The sequence below is a fragment of the Amblyomma maculatum genome, chromosome 1, assembly GCF_055883805.1.
Source record: "Amblyomma maculatum isolate TAMU_Amacu chromosome 1, ASM5588380v1, whole genome shotgun sequence".
NCBI lineage: Eukaryota > Metazoa > Arthropoda > Arachnida > Ixodida > Ixodidae > Amblyomma > Amblyomma maculatum.
This window is the reverse complement of record NC_139344.1, coordinates 143,932,949-143,948,270: the sequence shown is the minus strand read 5'-3', so window position 1 is coordinate 143,948,270 and position 15,322 is coordinate 143,932,949. Positions and strand designations below refer to the sequence as shown.

At 46.7% G+C, this 15,322-nt stretch overlaps 1 protein-coding gene across 1 annotated transcript in view; it reads right to left on the bottom strand.

The window, feature by feature from the left end:
• Window positions 1-680: 680 nt before the first annotated feature.
• LOC146204218 (alanine--tRNA ligase, cytoplasmic-like) overlaps window positions 681-15,322 on the bottom strand; it is a 101,678-nt gene continuing 87,036 nt past the window's right edge. Inside the window, 1 exon segment of the mRNA XM_084589161.1 lies at window positions 681-1,446. Coding sequence (XP_084445287.1) covers window positions 1,270-1,446 — 177 coding nt within the window. The 3' untranslated portion in view covers window positions 681-1,269.

Below are 15,322 nucleotides of genomic sequence, written 5' to 3'. Positions count from 1 at the left end.
GCCCTGCAGCACTGAGCTCACCTGGGTGTCCGCACTCTGGAAACGGCAATGAGGCCATCGATTCTTTAGCATGAGGTTCTAGCCAGGCACAGGCCTCATGGGGGGTTTCTCAAAGGAGCATGCGCATACCTTCGTTGAACTCGCTGCGAATACTCATGCCAAAAGGCAAATATAACCACCCCCCTCGACTCTTCCCTCACTACCAGGGAGCGACACCTGTGGCGCAGTCTGCAACCATACCTACCTCCTCCCTTCTATCGACCCATCCCACCTTCCTGCCCTCTATGCAATGCACAGAAGGCAAACCTGACACATATCCTCCTGGCCTGTCATGCTTCACCTCCACCTGGCGGGTCGGTGCCACTCCAAACATGGGAGGACTAGGAGACCTCACTACGCTCCATGGATCCGGCGTGGCAGAAATCATTGCTAGCCGCACTGACTGCATCATGGCCCTTTTAGGCATAAACTTTTGAATGTGGTGGCGTCGTACAGGGACCCAAGGGGCCAGGAAGGCCCGAATTCCTCTGCAAAATAGTTTCTCTCTCTTTCTCTCAGCTGCTAGTGCGCATGAAAAAATGCAAAAACACACCAAGTTGCACAAAGCCAAGTTTTATTTTGATCAGAGATCTAAGCTTCACCTTCAGCATCAAAATTTTAGAACGACACAGCACACATGCTTTTTAGAAACAAGCATTTATTAGATCTATTTGGGAAACACTGCAGTCTCTGCCACGTTAAGCATTATGTCAATTTTTCCTGCGTACTTTCTCAACGCAGATGTAACACGCTGTGCATTTCACCATAAACACTAATGAAACACAGAAATCCACAAAACAAATGTAAAACATAGAGCATGCAACAAACAAATCCGTAAACATAAGCAGTTATATTTGTGAAATTAAACAAGCACCAAGCAGAAGTCAACAGAAAGCAAGAGAAAACAGTCTAAAGAAAGTTAGGAAATTAATGATGAGTGGCAAACAAATGACCACAAGTAAATGAAGATTCTAAAATATCATTTCTGTGTCAAATTCAGGCTTCCTGGACATGTGTGTGCAAGGAAAATAGGCAATACACACGTGCAGAGCAACTGCAATAATATGCAAAAGTGATCAATGTCCTCATAGCTGTTCCATAAAAAACCACTCTTAGAAAGGAAGGGCTTTAGCACTAGAAGAAAACTTGCTTTCATTAAATACTGCAGAAGTGTTTGTTGAGAAAAATCAGGGAACCTCCCATTGCCCACGAGTACCCCAAAACGATAAATCAGCAGGCCAGCTTGAGCTTGGCAAAATCATGGGCCACCTGAACAGCTTTTTCAAGTGAGCCCAAGTTGTTTCCAATGGCCTGGGCAGACTCCTCTCGGCCGCCACCCTTGCCACCTATCACTTCCGAAACTTCCTTGATCCAGGCATTGGCAGCGAGGCCCCTGGCAACAATTCCCTGCATGGAAGGCATTCCAGTCAGCATATGACAAACCTACATAACCATGCATGCACAATAAATTCAAGAGAAAATGTTCAAAAAGTCAAACTGCTTGTAAGATGGCAGCAGATTGAAGCAGAGACATACAGTTAACAACAGTTTATTCAGATTTGCATAAGGTCTGAATAAACAGGAATCCAAACAAGTAGGTTCACACACATAAAAAGGAAATACTATTTTCACCTACTTATTTGGGCTTGGCGATCAGCTTAAAGGGGGATGCAGAGCTAAGGGCTGAGATTTTGAAGTGTTGCACCAATTTCGACAAATTTTTCAGGAATGGCTTATCTTCCTCATAGTAATCTTAGAAGTGTCTTATCTTGTTCCTGCAAACATTTTGGTCCAGAAACCACCTTGAAAGCAGCCTTTAGTGAAAAAATAGTAGTTTTCCTAACGATTGTGCTCTTGCAAAAAGTGCATCATCATCATCATCAGCCTGACCATACCCACTGCAGGGCGAAGGCCTCTCCCATATTTCTCCACTTAAAAGTGCAAACTAAGAAAAATAGGTTCAAAGATTTCAGACCATGGCATACAAATTTAGGGCCTAAATAATAAATCAAAGTGGCCTGGTGCATATGCTTGGACGTCCTTTTCAACATGACACTGCTCTGCAATGATCATTTCGAGTTGTTTTTTTTTTTTTTCAGCTTTACAGCTGTCCAGCACCCATGTCTGCGTTCGTGAAATAGTTTCTTTGGCTGCTTGCTGGGCATGCCTTTTCATCTAGGCTCCACATTCTATCTCCAGCTTGTCGAGCACTTTGGTTAGCCAGACTCCCAGTGGTGCAAAAGCAGTGTTCGAAGCATACGTTCTGTATTTTAGTCATTCCAAGCTTCTCTTTTGGTTTAGCAGCCAATTCTCTGTTACCACGGCCCAAAATTTGCTTTTCATTTCTGCTTTTCTTTTTAGCTGTCTGCTCTTCTCTCGATAGCAGGTCTTTTTAAGCTAGAGTGTACGAGAAACAAACATCTTAACTTGGGGATTCAATTTCTTGCCAGCTATGCAGCTGCGTCATGAAATCAGCGTTCATAGACACTTTCGGTGATGAGTGTCTCCCCAACCCATCTTGCAAAAAAATGTAAATTTTCTACTGTGCAGATGACAACCAATCTTGGTTGATAACTTTCTTAATACATGCATAATCCAAAAACAAAAAAAAAAAAAAAATTATAAACACTTAGTTGAAAATAGTGATTTTAGCATCGCATTCCCCTTAAAGAAATTGTGAATGTGCTGTTGGATGTTCTTCAGTTTGCACGCAATCAGGTCAGCCTGAATCTCGGAGAGCGTCGTGCGGTTACTGTAGGCAACTCAAAGCATAGCCACAAAGTCCACGTGCGAGAGCAGTGCAGACGGTGCATCATTGTCAGCCTTGTAGTCATCGTTCCGTGGGAAAGCAGAAACCTGGCAGTTGTAGAGTTCTGCGCACATCAGGGCAGCACTGCCAGCGAACGAGATGGTGCCTGGAATTGCCACGTCACCAATATGCCACTCCTGAAGAATACTTTTAATACCAGTATGTACTAGCCGTTCTGAACTTGCTGAACTACGGTATCTTTGCCGTTGCCATTGTTGTATATTTAATATGCTTGCCAGAATTTCTTGGAGCAGACTGTGAGGGCATTGTCGTCACCATCATACACCAGAAGCAATGCCTCATTGGCCTTGCTGTAAATCTGGCACATGACGCATGGCTGAACACCAGCATGCCGATAAAAGATGCATGGACTAAAAGCATGGTCGACTCGCAGCTTTGCGAGTGAACAAAAGCATTGGCTGCTGGATCATTTACGCTACAGCCAGGGCTCAGGCAACTAAGCTGTAGCTGCTCCACCAAAACAAGTAGAAACAATGATGGACAGGTATTTGTAGTAGCCCCAGTAGCGCCACTTCATCGGGTCAGAAAAAAACAAAAATGACATTTAGCAGGTCGGGCCATGCATTGATAACTTTTGGTAAAAGCAAACACTGTTGGTCAAGCGATCCAAAAAATCAAATCGGGTTGCAAGGTGTCCAAAATATTGGCATTCATTAAACATGGTTTAAGGGGACAGTACATGTTGTCTGAAGCAGTCTGATTAATCAGTCAAGCATGTCTAAATTTCTGCACTCCAAGAAATCAGTAGGAAACTGTATATTCAACACACACACACACACACACACACACACACACACACACACACACATACACACACACACACACACACGCACACAGCCTTCATGCAGTGGAAGGATCGGTGTGGTGTACACCTAATGAGTACGATCCACACAGCCAACCAGCGCCTTCCCGCCAAACGAAGGCAAAAAACAGGAGGCACGTGGACTGTGATGACGATCACGAAGCCACTCCTGGTGCACGAATATAATGCAGGTATGTTGGGTGTGGATAAGTCCGACCAGATAATTGGAGCCTACAATGTCCTGCAAAAATGCATACGTTGGTAGAAAGCACTCCTTTTTCACCGCGTGGACATCGCCTGCGTAAATAGTTTTATTTTATATCAAGTTCTTCGAAAAAAGCATCCGGACATCCCAGATCTTGCCTAAAATGCCATATTCGACCAGCTTGCTTTCAGAGAGCAGCTCATTCAGCAGATTTTTGAGTATGACGAGGTAGAAGAGAGCCATGCCTCCAATCCTCTCGTAGAACCGCCCTCAAAAAAAAAAAAAAGGAAAGAAGAAGAAACTGTAAATTCTGTTTCCAGAATACAAAAGGGGAAATCAGAACAAACGTTATGTGCAGCACATGGTCATGTGTACCTCTGCTTCACATCCTGACGTGACTGCTTTTCACTGTGGCACAAGAGACATGACCGCTGACTTGAAACTAGCAAATGTGATAGCTGAAACCACATGCAACGATTCATATATTTAAGTTTTTCTGTAACCAAGTTCTGACTTCATGCAGGCACTAATTTTTGCTTTGCTTGTGTTTACTTTTCACATTACTAGCGTGTGCATTGAATAAAATTTCTAAATTTCTGGCACACACAACTTTGCTGTTTGTTTCATTCAAAAGTACAACGAATAAGCTACAATTGCATACACCGCAATGTGCGATGCGTTGAGTACTTGTAAAAAAATTTTCCTTATATACACCCAAGATCACCCATTTTTCTGCAATAGCAAAGTTAACCGAAGGCTGCCGTGAGGGTATTTTATGTATTTGTGTGTGTGTGTGTGTGTGTAATATGTATGTATAAAAAAGATGTCATACAACTTTCTTGATTATCCTATTTTATTCTAACAATCTGTGTAATACTGCGCTACTTGATATACAGAGACAAATGGAAGACGACACACGAATGTGTCGACACACATTCGTGTGTCGTCTTCCATTTGTCTCTGTATATCAAGTAGCGCAGTATTCCACAGAATGATCAACCAACTGGCCCCCGTGTTTGCATTATTCTAACAAGTTTCGAACGGCGGACCGTCCTTCTTCAGGGTAGAATTGAGAAAGGACGGTCCACCATCCGAAACTGTTGGAATAAAATAGGATAATCTGGAAAGTTGTGTGACATCCGTTTTGAATATCCCTGGCCCACTAGTCAAAAGCAAACTATGTCTGTCTATCTATCTATATTATATATTGTAAAGAAGAAGAAGACCTGGCACCAGCGCGCCGGCACGAGACGCGAGTACCAGTTGTTCGAGCCAGTGCCTACCTTGCAAGCACCTACCTGCAAGCCTCGACCTAGCCCTAGCAAACGAGCTCGCCTTACAATAAAGCTCGTTATAATCTATCTATCTATATATATATATATATATATATTGTGAAAGAAGGCCAGGTCGAGACGCCAAAGTCGTGACGGCAGGCAAGGTACGCTGTGTCAGCGTTTTAATCTGATGGTGAACCCAGGCGCGTGCTGGAGCCGGCGCCGTGGGACGATGACGATGGTATGCACAAAAGAAAGAAGATTATGGTATGTAGAAATGAAAGAAGATCCGCGGAAGGCTCACACAATCTTCCCGGGGGGTCGGAAGCGGCCAGCCTGGCCGCTCCTTACCAACCGATGGACCGCGGCGCACAAACGGCTTCAAGCGGGAGACATGAACAATTTCAGTTCCACGGTTGCGTCGATCGGCTGGGGGATCAACAGGTGTGACTTGGTAGTTCACGGGGGAAGTTTGGTTTATGATCTTGTAGGGACCAAGATAGCGACGCTGAAATTTATCACTAAGGCCCGGGGCATGCAGGGGTGTGTAAAGCAGGACTTCGTCACCGGGACGAAAAGAGACCGCACGATGCATAGAATCGTAGTGACTCTTGCGGTCTTCCTGGCGCACTTCTGTGTTGAGGCGGGCAAGATGACGGCATCTGGCCACACGGGATAAGAACTGGGCTGGTACTGATGAGGTGTATGCGGGCGTAGTGGGAGGACGGCCAAAAACGAGGAAAAACGGAGAGTAACCGGTAGTCCGCTGTACTGCTGTATTATAGGCGAATGTAACGAATGGTAGAATAGTGTCCCAGTTTCGGTGATCCGGTGTAATGTACATAGATATCATATCGGGTAGAGTGCGATGAAATCGTTCAGTCAGACCGTTAGTCTGGGGATGGTAGCTTGAGGTTGTCTTATGAAGAGTGGATGACGCATGAAGAACTTCGGCAACGACTGTCGATAAGAAGGCCGTCCCACGGTCACTTAGAAGCACCCGAGGAGTGCCATGACGCAGGACAATTGATCGCAAAAAAAAATTAGCTACCTCTTCGGCGGAATCAGTCGGTACAGGGGCTGTCTCAGCGTAGCGTGTAAGGTGGTCGACAGCTGTTATAATCCAATGGTTACCCCCATCGGAGAGAGGTAGGGGACCATATAAGTCGATGCCGACTACGCCGAATGGCGTGGCGGGACATGGAAGAGGCTGTAGGAGGCCAGCGGGCGAAGAAGTCTGCCGCTTGCGACGTTGGCACAGATGGCAGGAAGCGACGTATTTAGCTACGGTAGAAGATAGGCCAGGCCAAAAGAATCGTCTTTTCACGCGGTCATATGTTTTGTCAAAACCAAGGTGACCTGCAGTAGCATCATCGTGGAAAGCCGCCAGTATACGTGGGTAAAGCGCATGCGGCACGACTGGGAGCCAACGAGTTCCATCAGGGCAATACACGTAGCGCCGTAGTATGCCATCTTCGAGTTTGAAACTGCGAAGCTGTCGGCGAAGCCTAGCATTGGGCGGGTTCGAAGCGCCGATAAGGCGGTCGATGATGGGCCGGCAGTGGGCATCAGCTAATTGCTGCGAGCGGAGTGAGTGTTTGTGCTTAGAATCGTCAAAAGACACTGTTGTGATATGCGTCAGGGGAAGAGATGGTCGGCTGTGGTCAGAGGTGGAAATTCGTTGCGAAGAAAAACAGCAGGCTGATTCCGTAAGTGGGCAGCGAGAAAGAGCGTCGGCGTCTTGGTGTTGGCGACCCGATTTATAAACGACGTCGAAATTGTGTTCTTACAGGCGTAGAATCCAGCGGCCAAGTCGGCATGTCAAATTTTTCAGTGAAGACAACCAGCAAAGAGCATGGTGATCGGTCACAACTGTGAAGTGCCGACCATAGAGGTAGGGCAAAACTTTTGAACAGCCCAGACGACGGCAAGACATTCCTGCTCGGTAATGGTGTAGTTTTTCTCAGCTGGAGTCAAGGTCCGACTGGCGAAGGCAATGACTTTCTCACGTGAAGTTGCATCGCGCTGCAGAAGGACAGCGCCAAGACCGTGACCACTGGCATCAGTGTGCAGGATGGTAGGAGCGATGTCGCTAAAGTGGCCAAGAACGGGATCTGATGTGAGGGCGTGCTTTAGGTCGGTAAAAGCAGTGATGCACTGTTCAGTCCACACGAAAGAGCTGCGCGCTTTAAGTAGTTCATGAAGTGGCGCAGCAATAGTTGCAAAATGCCTTATGAAACGCCGGAAATATGACGCCAGGCCGAGGAAACTGCGCAAATCTGCAGTCCGTTGCGGACGAGGAAAGTTCAAGACCGCGCTGATTTTATCTGGGTCTGGACGAATACCGTCACGGCTAACCAGATGTCCCAATATTTTAATTTCCTTCTGTGCAAAGTGGCACTTCTTGGTGTTGAGCTGAAGGCCGCTGAAGAAAGACACGTCAGGACTTCATTCAGGCGCGTGAGATGATCGTTAAAAGTTGCCGAAAAGATAACAATGTCGTCCAAGTAACATAAACAGGTTCTCCATTTTAGGCCACGAAGTACCGTATCAATCATTCTTTCAAATGTCGCTGGTGGATTACACAGGCCGAAGGGCATAACATTAAACTCGTAAAGTCCATCGGGAGTTGCGAAAGCGGTTTTTTCTTCGTCGCCCTCATGCATTGGTATTTGCCAATAACCTGAGCGGAGATCCAAGGTCGAGAAATATTCGGCGCCTTGGAGAGAGTCAAGGGCGTCATCTATTCGCGGCATCGGGTAGACATCTTTACGGGCAATTTTATTTAGTGCGCGATAATCAACACAAAATCGTACCGATCCATCCTTTTTTTTAACTAATACTACTGGGGAGGACCATGGGCTTGTTGATGGACGAATAATATCGCGACGGAGCATGTCATTCACATCTTTTTTGATTACTTTTCGTTCCGTGAGAGAAACCCGATAAGGTCGTCGGCGTACGATCGAGTTACCTTCAGTAATGATGCGGTGGTGTGCAACACTAGTCCGTCCCAGTGGAGGGGAAGTCGCATCAAAAATGGCTTGATGGGCTTGAAGAAATTCCAGCAATTCTTTGCGTTGGTGCGGCACGAGGTCCGGACTGATTGTCTTCGACAGCATCGGAAGAGAGACGTGCGATGAATCACGTTGCTGAGATAGCGGGGCGGTGAGCACCATCATGGACTTAGGGTGAGCATCCACTATGCATGGCAGGGAAGTTCCTTTAGACAGCATGAGGGATTCACGGGATGTGTTCGTGGCAGCTACTATCGCTGAGCCGCTGCGGAATCGTACAAGACTTGATGGGAAGGCGATTCCACATGCAAGATGACGATGAGATGGTGCGATAAGTACATCCCCGTCAGTGATGTGTTCCGAAACAACGGTAACAAGTTTTTTGCACTGTGGAGGCAATACAGTGTCAACTGCGGCAATGAGGGAATGACGTCCTTCAGACATGTCAAATGAAAAATCACTGTCTGTCATATGAATGACACAGTCGCCACAAGAAATTAACGCTGACGCGGTCAACAAAAAATCCCATCCAAAAATCATCTGACGCGCACACGGTGAAAGCACAGCAAACTGCACATGGTGGCGGACGCCGTCTATAACAATTCGAACTGTACACTTTGCTGAAGGATGTAAAGGGACGTCATTTGCTCCACGAAGTTCAGGTTCATCATATGGTGTCGTTACTTTCCGCAAACGGTGGCACAAATCAGCGCGAATAACAGAAATTGCAGCCCCTGTGTCAATCAAAGCTTCGACCGGTAATCCTTCAGCTAAAACGAAAATCATACTGTACGGGCGATGAGGAGGACTTTTGGTAAGTTCGCAGAGTGCAGTTTCACCTCCGGAAACTGCATCGCTTAGTTTTCCGAATGACGGACAGGAACAGTTGTTGCTGGTCGAAGTGGAGAAACAGCGGCGGTATGGGGAAAGGGACCGGCGTCGGGATACATGGGCGCCACTTGGTTCAGACGAGGATACCGGCGGTGGAGAGGATCGACGAGGTGTGCTGGGAATAGATCGTCGCTGATGAGGGTACGTCACTTTCGAAGGCGTAACCACGCCGCTCGTTCTGAATGCGTCGACGACAGAAGCGGGAAATATGTCTTCTGATTCCACAGTAGTAGCACACTGGGCGAGAGGGGCGCCAAGGTGCGTAATAGGACGGCGTAGGCTGAGCCGTCGTCACGGCGTTGATGTGGTTGTAGGGCGGTGCTTGTCGTGGGGGGGGAACAAAAGGAGGAGGGGATGCAGCAACGTGAGCATAAGTCGGCACTGTACGAGGTGCAGGAGGGTCAGGTGCGACAGGGTGGGTGATAGATGCCAATTATTCTTTAATGATGGTGCGGAGGCTGGCTGGCGTCATTAGAAGAAGAGTGATCACACCCGTGCCGGCAGACAGGGCTCAAGGCTTGGAGCTCCTCGCGGATTATCGCTCGAATTAGGGCTCGTAGATCGAAGTCAGTAGAAGGGGGGCCAGTAGAGAAGCCGGGCTGCAATCGGGAGGACTGGAGCTGTTCGAGGCGTTGACAGGTCGTAATAATGGAATCAACACTTGATGGATTCTGGGCAAGTAGGGTGTTATAAGCCACAGAATTGATTCCTTTCATGACATGGTGCAGGCGTTCAGGTTCAGGCATGGTGGGACTAATACGCCGGCAAAGTGCAAGTATGGCCTCTATGTAAGACGCATACGACTCATCGGGACCTTGAAGACGGGAAGCAAGCTTGTTCCTCGCGATCTCAGTCCGAACTACCGGGTCGGCGAAGTATTGTCGGAACTGCTGTTTGAAGGTGGGCCAGTTAGTGGTGTGGGGCTCGCGGTTGATAGACCAATTCCTGGCGACCTCAATAAGGTAGAAGGAAACGTTAAGGAATTTTAAAGCGTCATCCCACCGGTTGTAGGCACTGCAGCGTTCATAAGTGTCAAGCCAGTCATCCACGTCCTCGTCGAGACGACCGGCGAACAGCGGCGGGTCGCATTGTCGTGTGGGCACAGTGGGAGGCAGCGGTGTAGCCGAGGCAGAGGGTCCGGCCGGGTCGGGACTGCTCTCGGTTGACATAACGATGGTGCTTGTTGCCAAATGGCGACCGGAATGTAGCTCCAGCGAGATGCAGGGCACAAGGCAGCAAGGGGATCAAATTTCACCTCCACCACTTGTGAAAGAAGGCCAGGTCGAGACGCCAAAGTCGTGACGGCAGGCAAGGTACGCCGTGTCAGCGTTTTAATCTGATGGTGAGCCCAGGCGCGTGCTGGAGCCGGCGCCGCGGGACGATGACGATGGTATGTACAAAAGAAACAAGAAGATTATGGTATGTACAAATGAAAGAAGATCCGTGGAATATATATATATATATATATATATATATATATATATATATATTTTTTTTTATTTATTGATACTTCAAAGGCCCCATTTAAAGGGTATTACATGAGGGAGTGGTTGACGAGTACATGAATCATTCGATGGATGATCTGAAGGTTCATGGGTCGGAATGAAGTACGACGGTGTTTGCCAAGTCATTCCAGTCCTGTGGGGTGCGAACAAAAAAAGATGACAGATGCGCAGATGTCCGGGCAGGTGGAGGATAAACGGTCTTTTCATGGTGCGTGCGGCTGGATGTATGGTGGGCGGGGCTGATGACAGACTTGAGCAGGGGGTGATGGTAAAACTTGTGAAAAAGGCAAAGTCTAGCAATTTTGCGTCTGTGCGCTAAGTTAGTAAGGTGAGCATTTTGTTTTAGTTCAGTGACACTTACATGATAGGAATAAGCCGAGTATATGAATCTTGCCGCGTGATTTTGCGTTGCTTCTAGTATGCTGGAAAGGTTATTTTGGTAAGGATCCCAGACAGCGCATGCATACTCTAGTTTGGGACGAATAAATGTTTGGATAGAGTATATTCATCTCCCAATCACTGCCTGTATTTTTTTTTCTCAGTTTTAGCAAAGTAATCTTATGCCACATTTTCGGTTTAACAATGTCCTTACGCATCGCATGCATGTACCAAGTTGACAATTGGATGAGAATTAAATCTTTAGCCCAGGTAGACCGCATTTTGTATTTGCCCTTTTACGTGCGCCGCATTGCGGTGGCGCAGTGGTTAAGATGCTCGATTACTGTTCCGGAGTACCCGGGGTTGAACCTGACCATCGGCGGCTGCGTTTTGATAGAGGCGAAATAAAAAGCATCCATGTGCTGTGTGCTGTGTGCTGTGCGGTGTCAGTGCATGTTAAAGATCCCCAGGTGGTCGAAATAACTCCATAGCCTTCCACTACGGCATCTCTTTCTCTTCTTCCGCTTTCACTCATCTCCCTTCTTTCCATTACGGCACGGTTGAGGTGTCCACAAAGAAAGTGTGACATCAAATATTTAAAGAAATCCCCCAAATACAGTAAAACCTCGTTACAAGAGATATGCAAGGGACCCCAAAAAGGTGTCTCTTGTAACCAAGGTCTCTTGTAAGAAAAATTCCTATCAACTCGTATGTGTGGCAGTTTAAATTCCCTTATCTAAATTCTGTTTCGTATCAGTGTCCTGCTTTGTTGCCATATGTCAGGAACCAAGAAGGAGCACGTCCTTTTGACTGGGAAGTCAAAATGTCCTTATTGTTTCAGCCACTGTCACCACATTCCTGTGTGACTGAAACAACAGGGAAATTTGAATTCCCAGTAAAAAAAGAGGCACTCCTTCTTGATTCCTGACATATTGCAACAAAACACGACACTGATATGGAACAATTTAATTAAGGGAATCTAAACTGCTGCACATACAAGTTGGTACGAGTCAGCTGCGTTGCATGAGCGTACCTGGGTTAATTGGTTGGTTGGTTTGTAGGGTTAAACGTCCCAAAGTGACTCAGGCTATGAGACACCGTAGTGGAGGGCTCCGGAAATTTCAACCACCTGGGGTTTTTTAACGTGTACTGACATCGCACAGCACACGGGCTCCTTGCTTTTCGCCGCCATCGAAAAGGGGCCGCCGAGGCCAGGATTCGATCCCGCATCCTCAGGAACAGTAGTAGAGCACCGTAACCACTGCGCCACCCCGGTGGGGTGTACCTGGGTTAATTGTGTCTCTTAGTAACAGAGTGTTTCTTGTAACCATGTTTCTTGTATGCAATGTTGTTAACATGGCAAACATAGGAAAACCAACCAAACCATTTTCAAGTGTCTCTTACAACCGAGTGTCTTGTAACTATGTCTCTTGTAATGAAATTTTACTGTATCTGATCAACACCATTCCTACTTCTAGTTATTGATCAATTTGCTTTCGCCCTACAATCTGATCTTCTGACTGTCCTGGTTTGCTCAGTTGATAGAGTGACAGAGCGACTGCCCCAGAAAGGTGGTGGTCCCAGGTTCGATTCCAGGACCAGGACGGATGTTTCTTAAACTACGAAGATTCTGAGAAAGCAGCTATACAGCTTTCCTTAGTAGCCGTATGGCTGCACTTCGATGGATGTCAATGAGTAATTACTCCCTTATTAGAAAATGTGACAAATAATGCGCCTTTCCTTTCCTGTGAACCAATTATTATTATTATTATTATTACCGTATTTGCTCGCATAATTTGCACACTTTTTTCCAAAAATTAAGGCTTCAAAAAGGGAGTGCACAAATTAAGCGAAAAGTTCGGAAACATGCCCTAACCCAGGGGTTCTCAAACTGGGTTCCGCGGAACACAGGGGTTCCGCGGGCTGTCTTCTTGTGTTCCGCAAGAATCCTCAGAGCTCAGGGCGAGCACTGCTCTCAAAGAAAAATTTAATGGTGAAGGCTTGGTGAAATTTTGGATGGGGACTGCTCCGTTGTTTCCATGCCTCTTTGAAAGGGCAGTGGACATTTTGCTTCCCTTTGCAACTACATATGCATGTGAACAGGCATTTTCAGCCCTCGCCGATCTGAAGAACAAGCACAGGAGCCGTCTTGACCCGGCAGCTGATATGAGACTGGCTCTGAAAAAGAGGGGGGGGGGGTTCCCTGGAACTATTTGAAGGCTTTTGGGGTTCCTCCAAGCAAAAAAGTTTGAGAACCCCTGCCTTAACCCATTCGCTGCCAAAGCCAGCGAATCGCAGGGGGCGCGTGCTGCGGCGGTATTTCCAAAGGCAGCGAAACGACGGGCGATTGTTATTTGTTGCTTTGTAAAGTTATTAGATGGTGCTGCTTGTACTTTTGCCAAAACACACTTGTATCTATGTTCAACAGGTGGCAGTACGTCACAGGTGGAAAAAAGTTTTTTTTTATTGTTATTTTTTGCATTTTGCTTTAACGCCTTTTGCAAAAAAAATGGCTGATCGACGAGGTCGACGCCCTCTTTCCAACGCAGAGATTTTGGACATTCGTTTTGAGAGCAATGCGGAAGAGATGTTTAGTGACGTAATTCTTGTAAGCCATCATCCGACGACGACAGCAATTCAGACAGCTGTTCTGAGCCAGAAGTACGAGACGACAGTCCATGCTCCTTTACAGCTGAGTCCAAAGAAGCTTGCATGGACATGGGAAGACACCAACAGTGCTAAAAAAAGTTAGGAGAGCTCCATTTACTGGATCACCTGGGCTGAAACGTCGTATGGATGAGGCCCTGACTATCAAAGTTCTCCGCTAGAATGTTTAAATGCCCTAATAAATTATGAGATCTGGGAATCGGTGTGAGACTACACGAACGAGTTCGCAGGAGAGACTCAGTGTTCCAAGCCAGACCCTTCATGGTTCCAGACAACACCAGCAGAGATGAATGTATGCATTGCTTTGTGTATTTGACGAGTCAAGTGAGAAAAAGTTCGATACAGGCCTACTGGTCTAAAAGGAGTGTGATTAGAACTCTAATCTTTGGAGAAGTGATGCCACGAAAGCAGTTTTGGCAGCTGTCAAAGTACCTACATTTTTGCAATGCAGAAGCCACAAGTTCTGATGACAGACTCCGCAAGCTCCGTCCTGTCATTAAATATCTGCTCAAAGCTTTTGAAAGTGCATATTCTCCTGACGAGCGCCTTGCAGTGGATGAAAGCCTAATGAAATTTCGTGGATGCCTGCCGTACGTACAATTCAACCTATCAAAGCGTGCATGTTTCGGCATCAAATTTTATAAGCTGTGTGAATCATCCAGTGGTGACTGCCTGAATTTTTCTATACACACCGGCCAAAACAGTCAGACGCAAGATCTTCAATGCTGTGCAGCAAAGCAGTCGTCAGTGATCTCGTCGGCGACAGACGTGGTGATGGCCACAACATTTATTTGGACAATTGGTATTCATCACTCCAGCTCTTCTTGGCTATCAAATATAGCGGCTCCGATGCTGTGGGAATGGTGAGAGTGAACAGAAAAAACATGCCGAAAAAGTTCAAAGGCCTCCGCCTGAAGAAGGGTCAGTGTGAGACCTTGTTTTCTCATGGTATCATGGCGCTTCAGTGGCAGGAACAAAAGCCTGTCACCGCGATTTCCACTTGCCACAGTGGAGCAGAAATCACTGACACCGGAAAGCGACGGCACAAGGGTAATGAGCCAGTGCTAAAACCCAAAGTTATAGTTGACTAAAACAAGGGCATGGGAGGCGTTGACCGCAAAGCCCAGCAGTTAGCGTCATTTCCCATCATGCGGCGATATGCTAAAGGATATAAAAAAATATTTTTTATATTCTTGACATTGCAGTGTACAATGCCTCCGTACTGCAAGCAAAAAAGTGTGGGAAGAAAGAAAGTTATACAGATTGAAAAATCCGCCTTGACGAGGAAATAATCGAAGAAACAGTATCTCTCGGCTATTGCAGATGAGGAGTGCAGACTGGCGGACCATCTCCTATGCATTTTGAAGCAGCAGAATGGGCTCATTTTCCACGCCAGATCCCGCCGAATGTAGTGAAGCAGAATCCTTCAAGGCAATGCCAAGTTTGCAAGGTGAAAGGGAAAAAAAGTGAGAGCCGGTGGGAGTGTGAGAAGTGTGGAGCAGTGCTACACATGCCCAAATGTTTTAAGCTATTTCACACCAGGAAAAACTTATAGCTCAAAACCGTTCCCAGCAGAACTCAGGGCTCTAGGTGAAATAAAGGTGTTTTTTTTTTTTAAAATCTCAGCTTTCGTGCTTACTGCAACGGTTTACAACCAAGGCCGAAACGGGAGTGAAGTGCACCTCAGTTCAGAGTGCTGAAAACGGGCGGTACG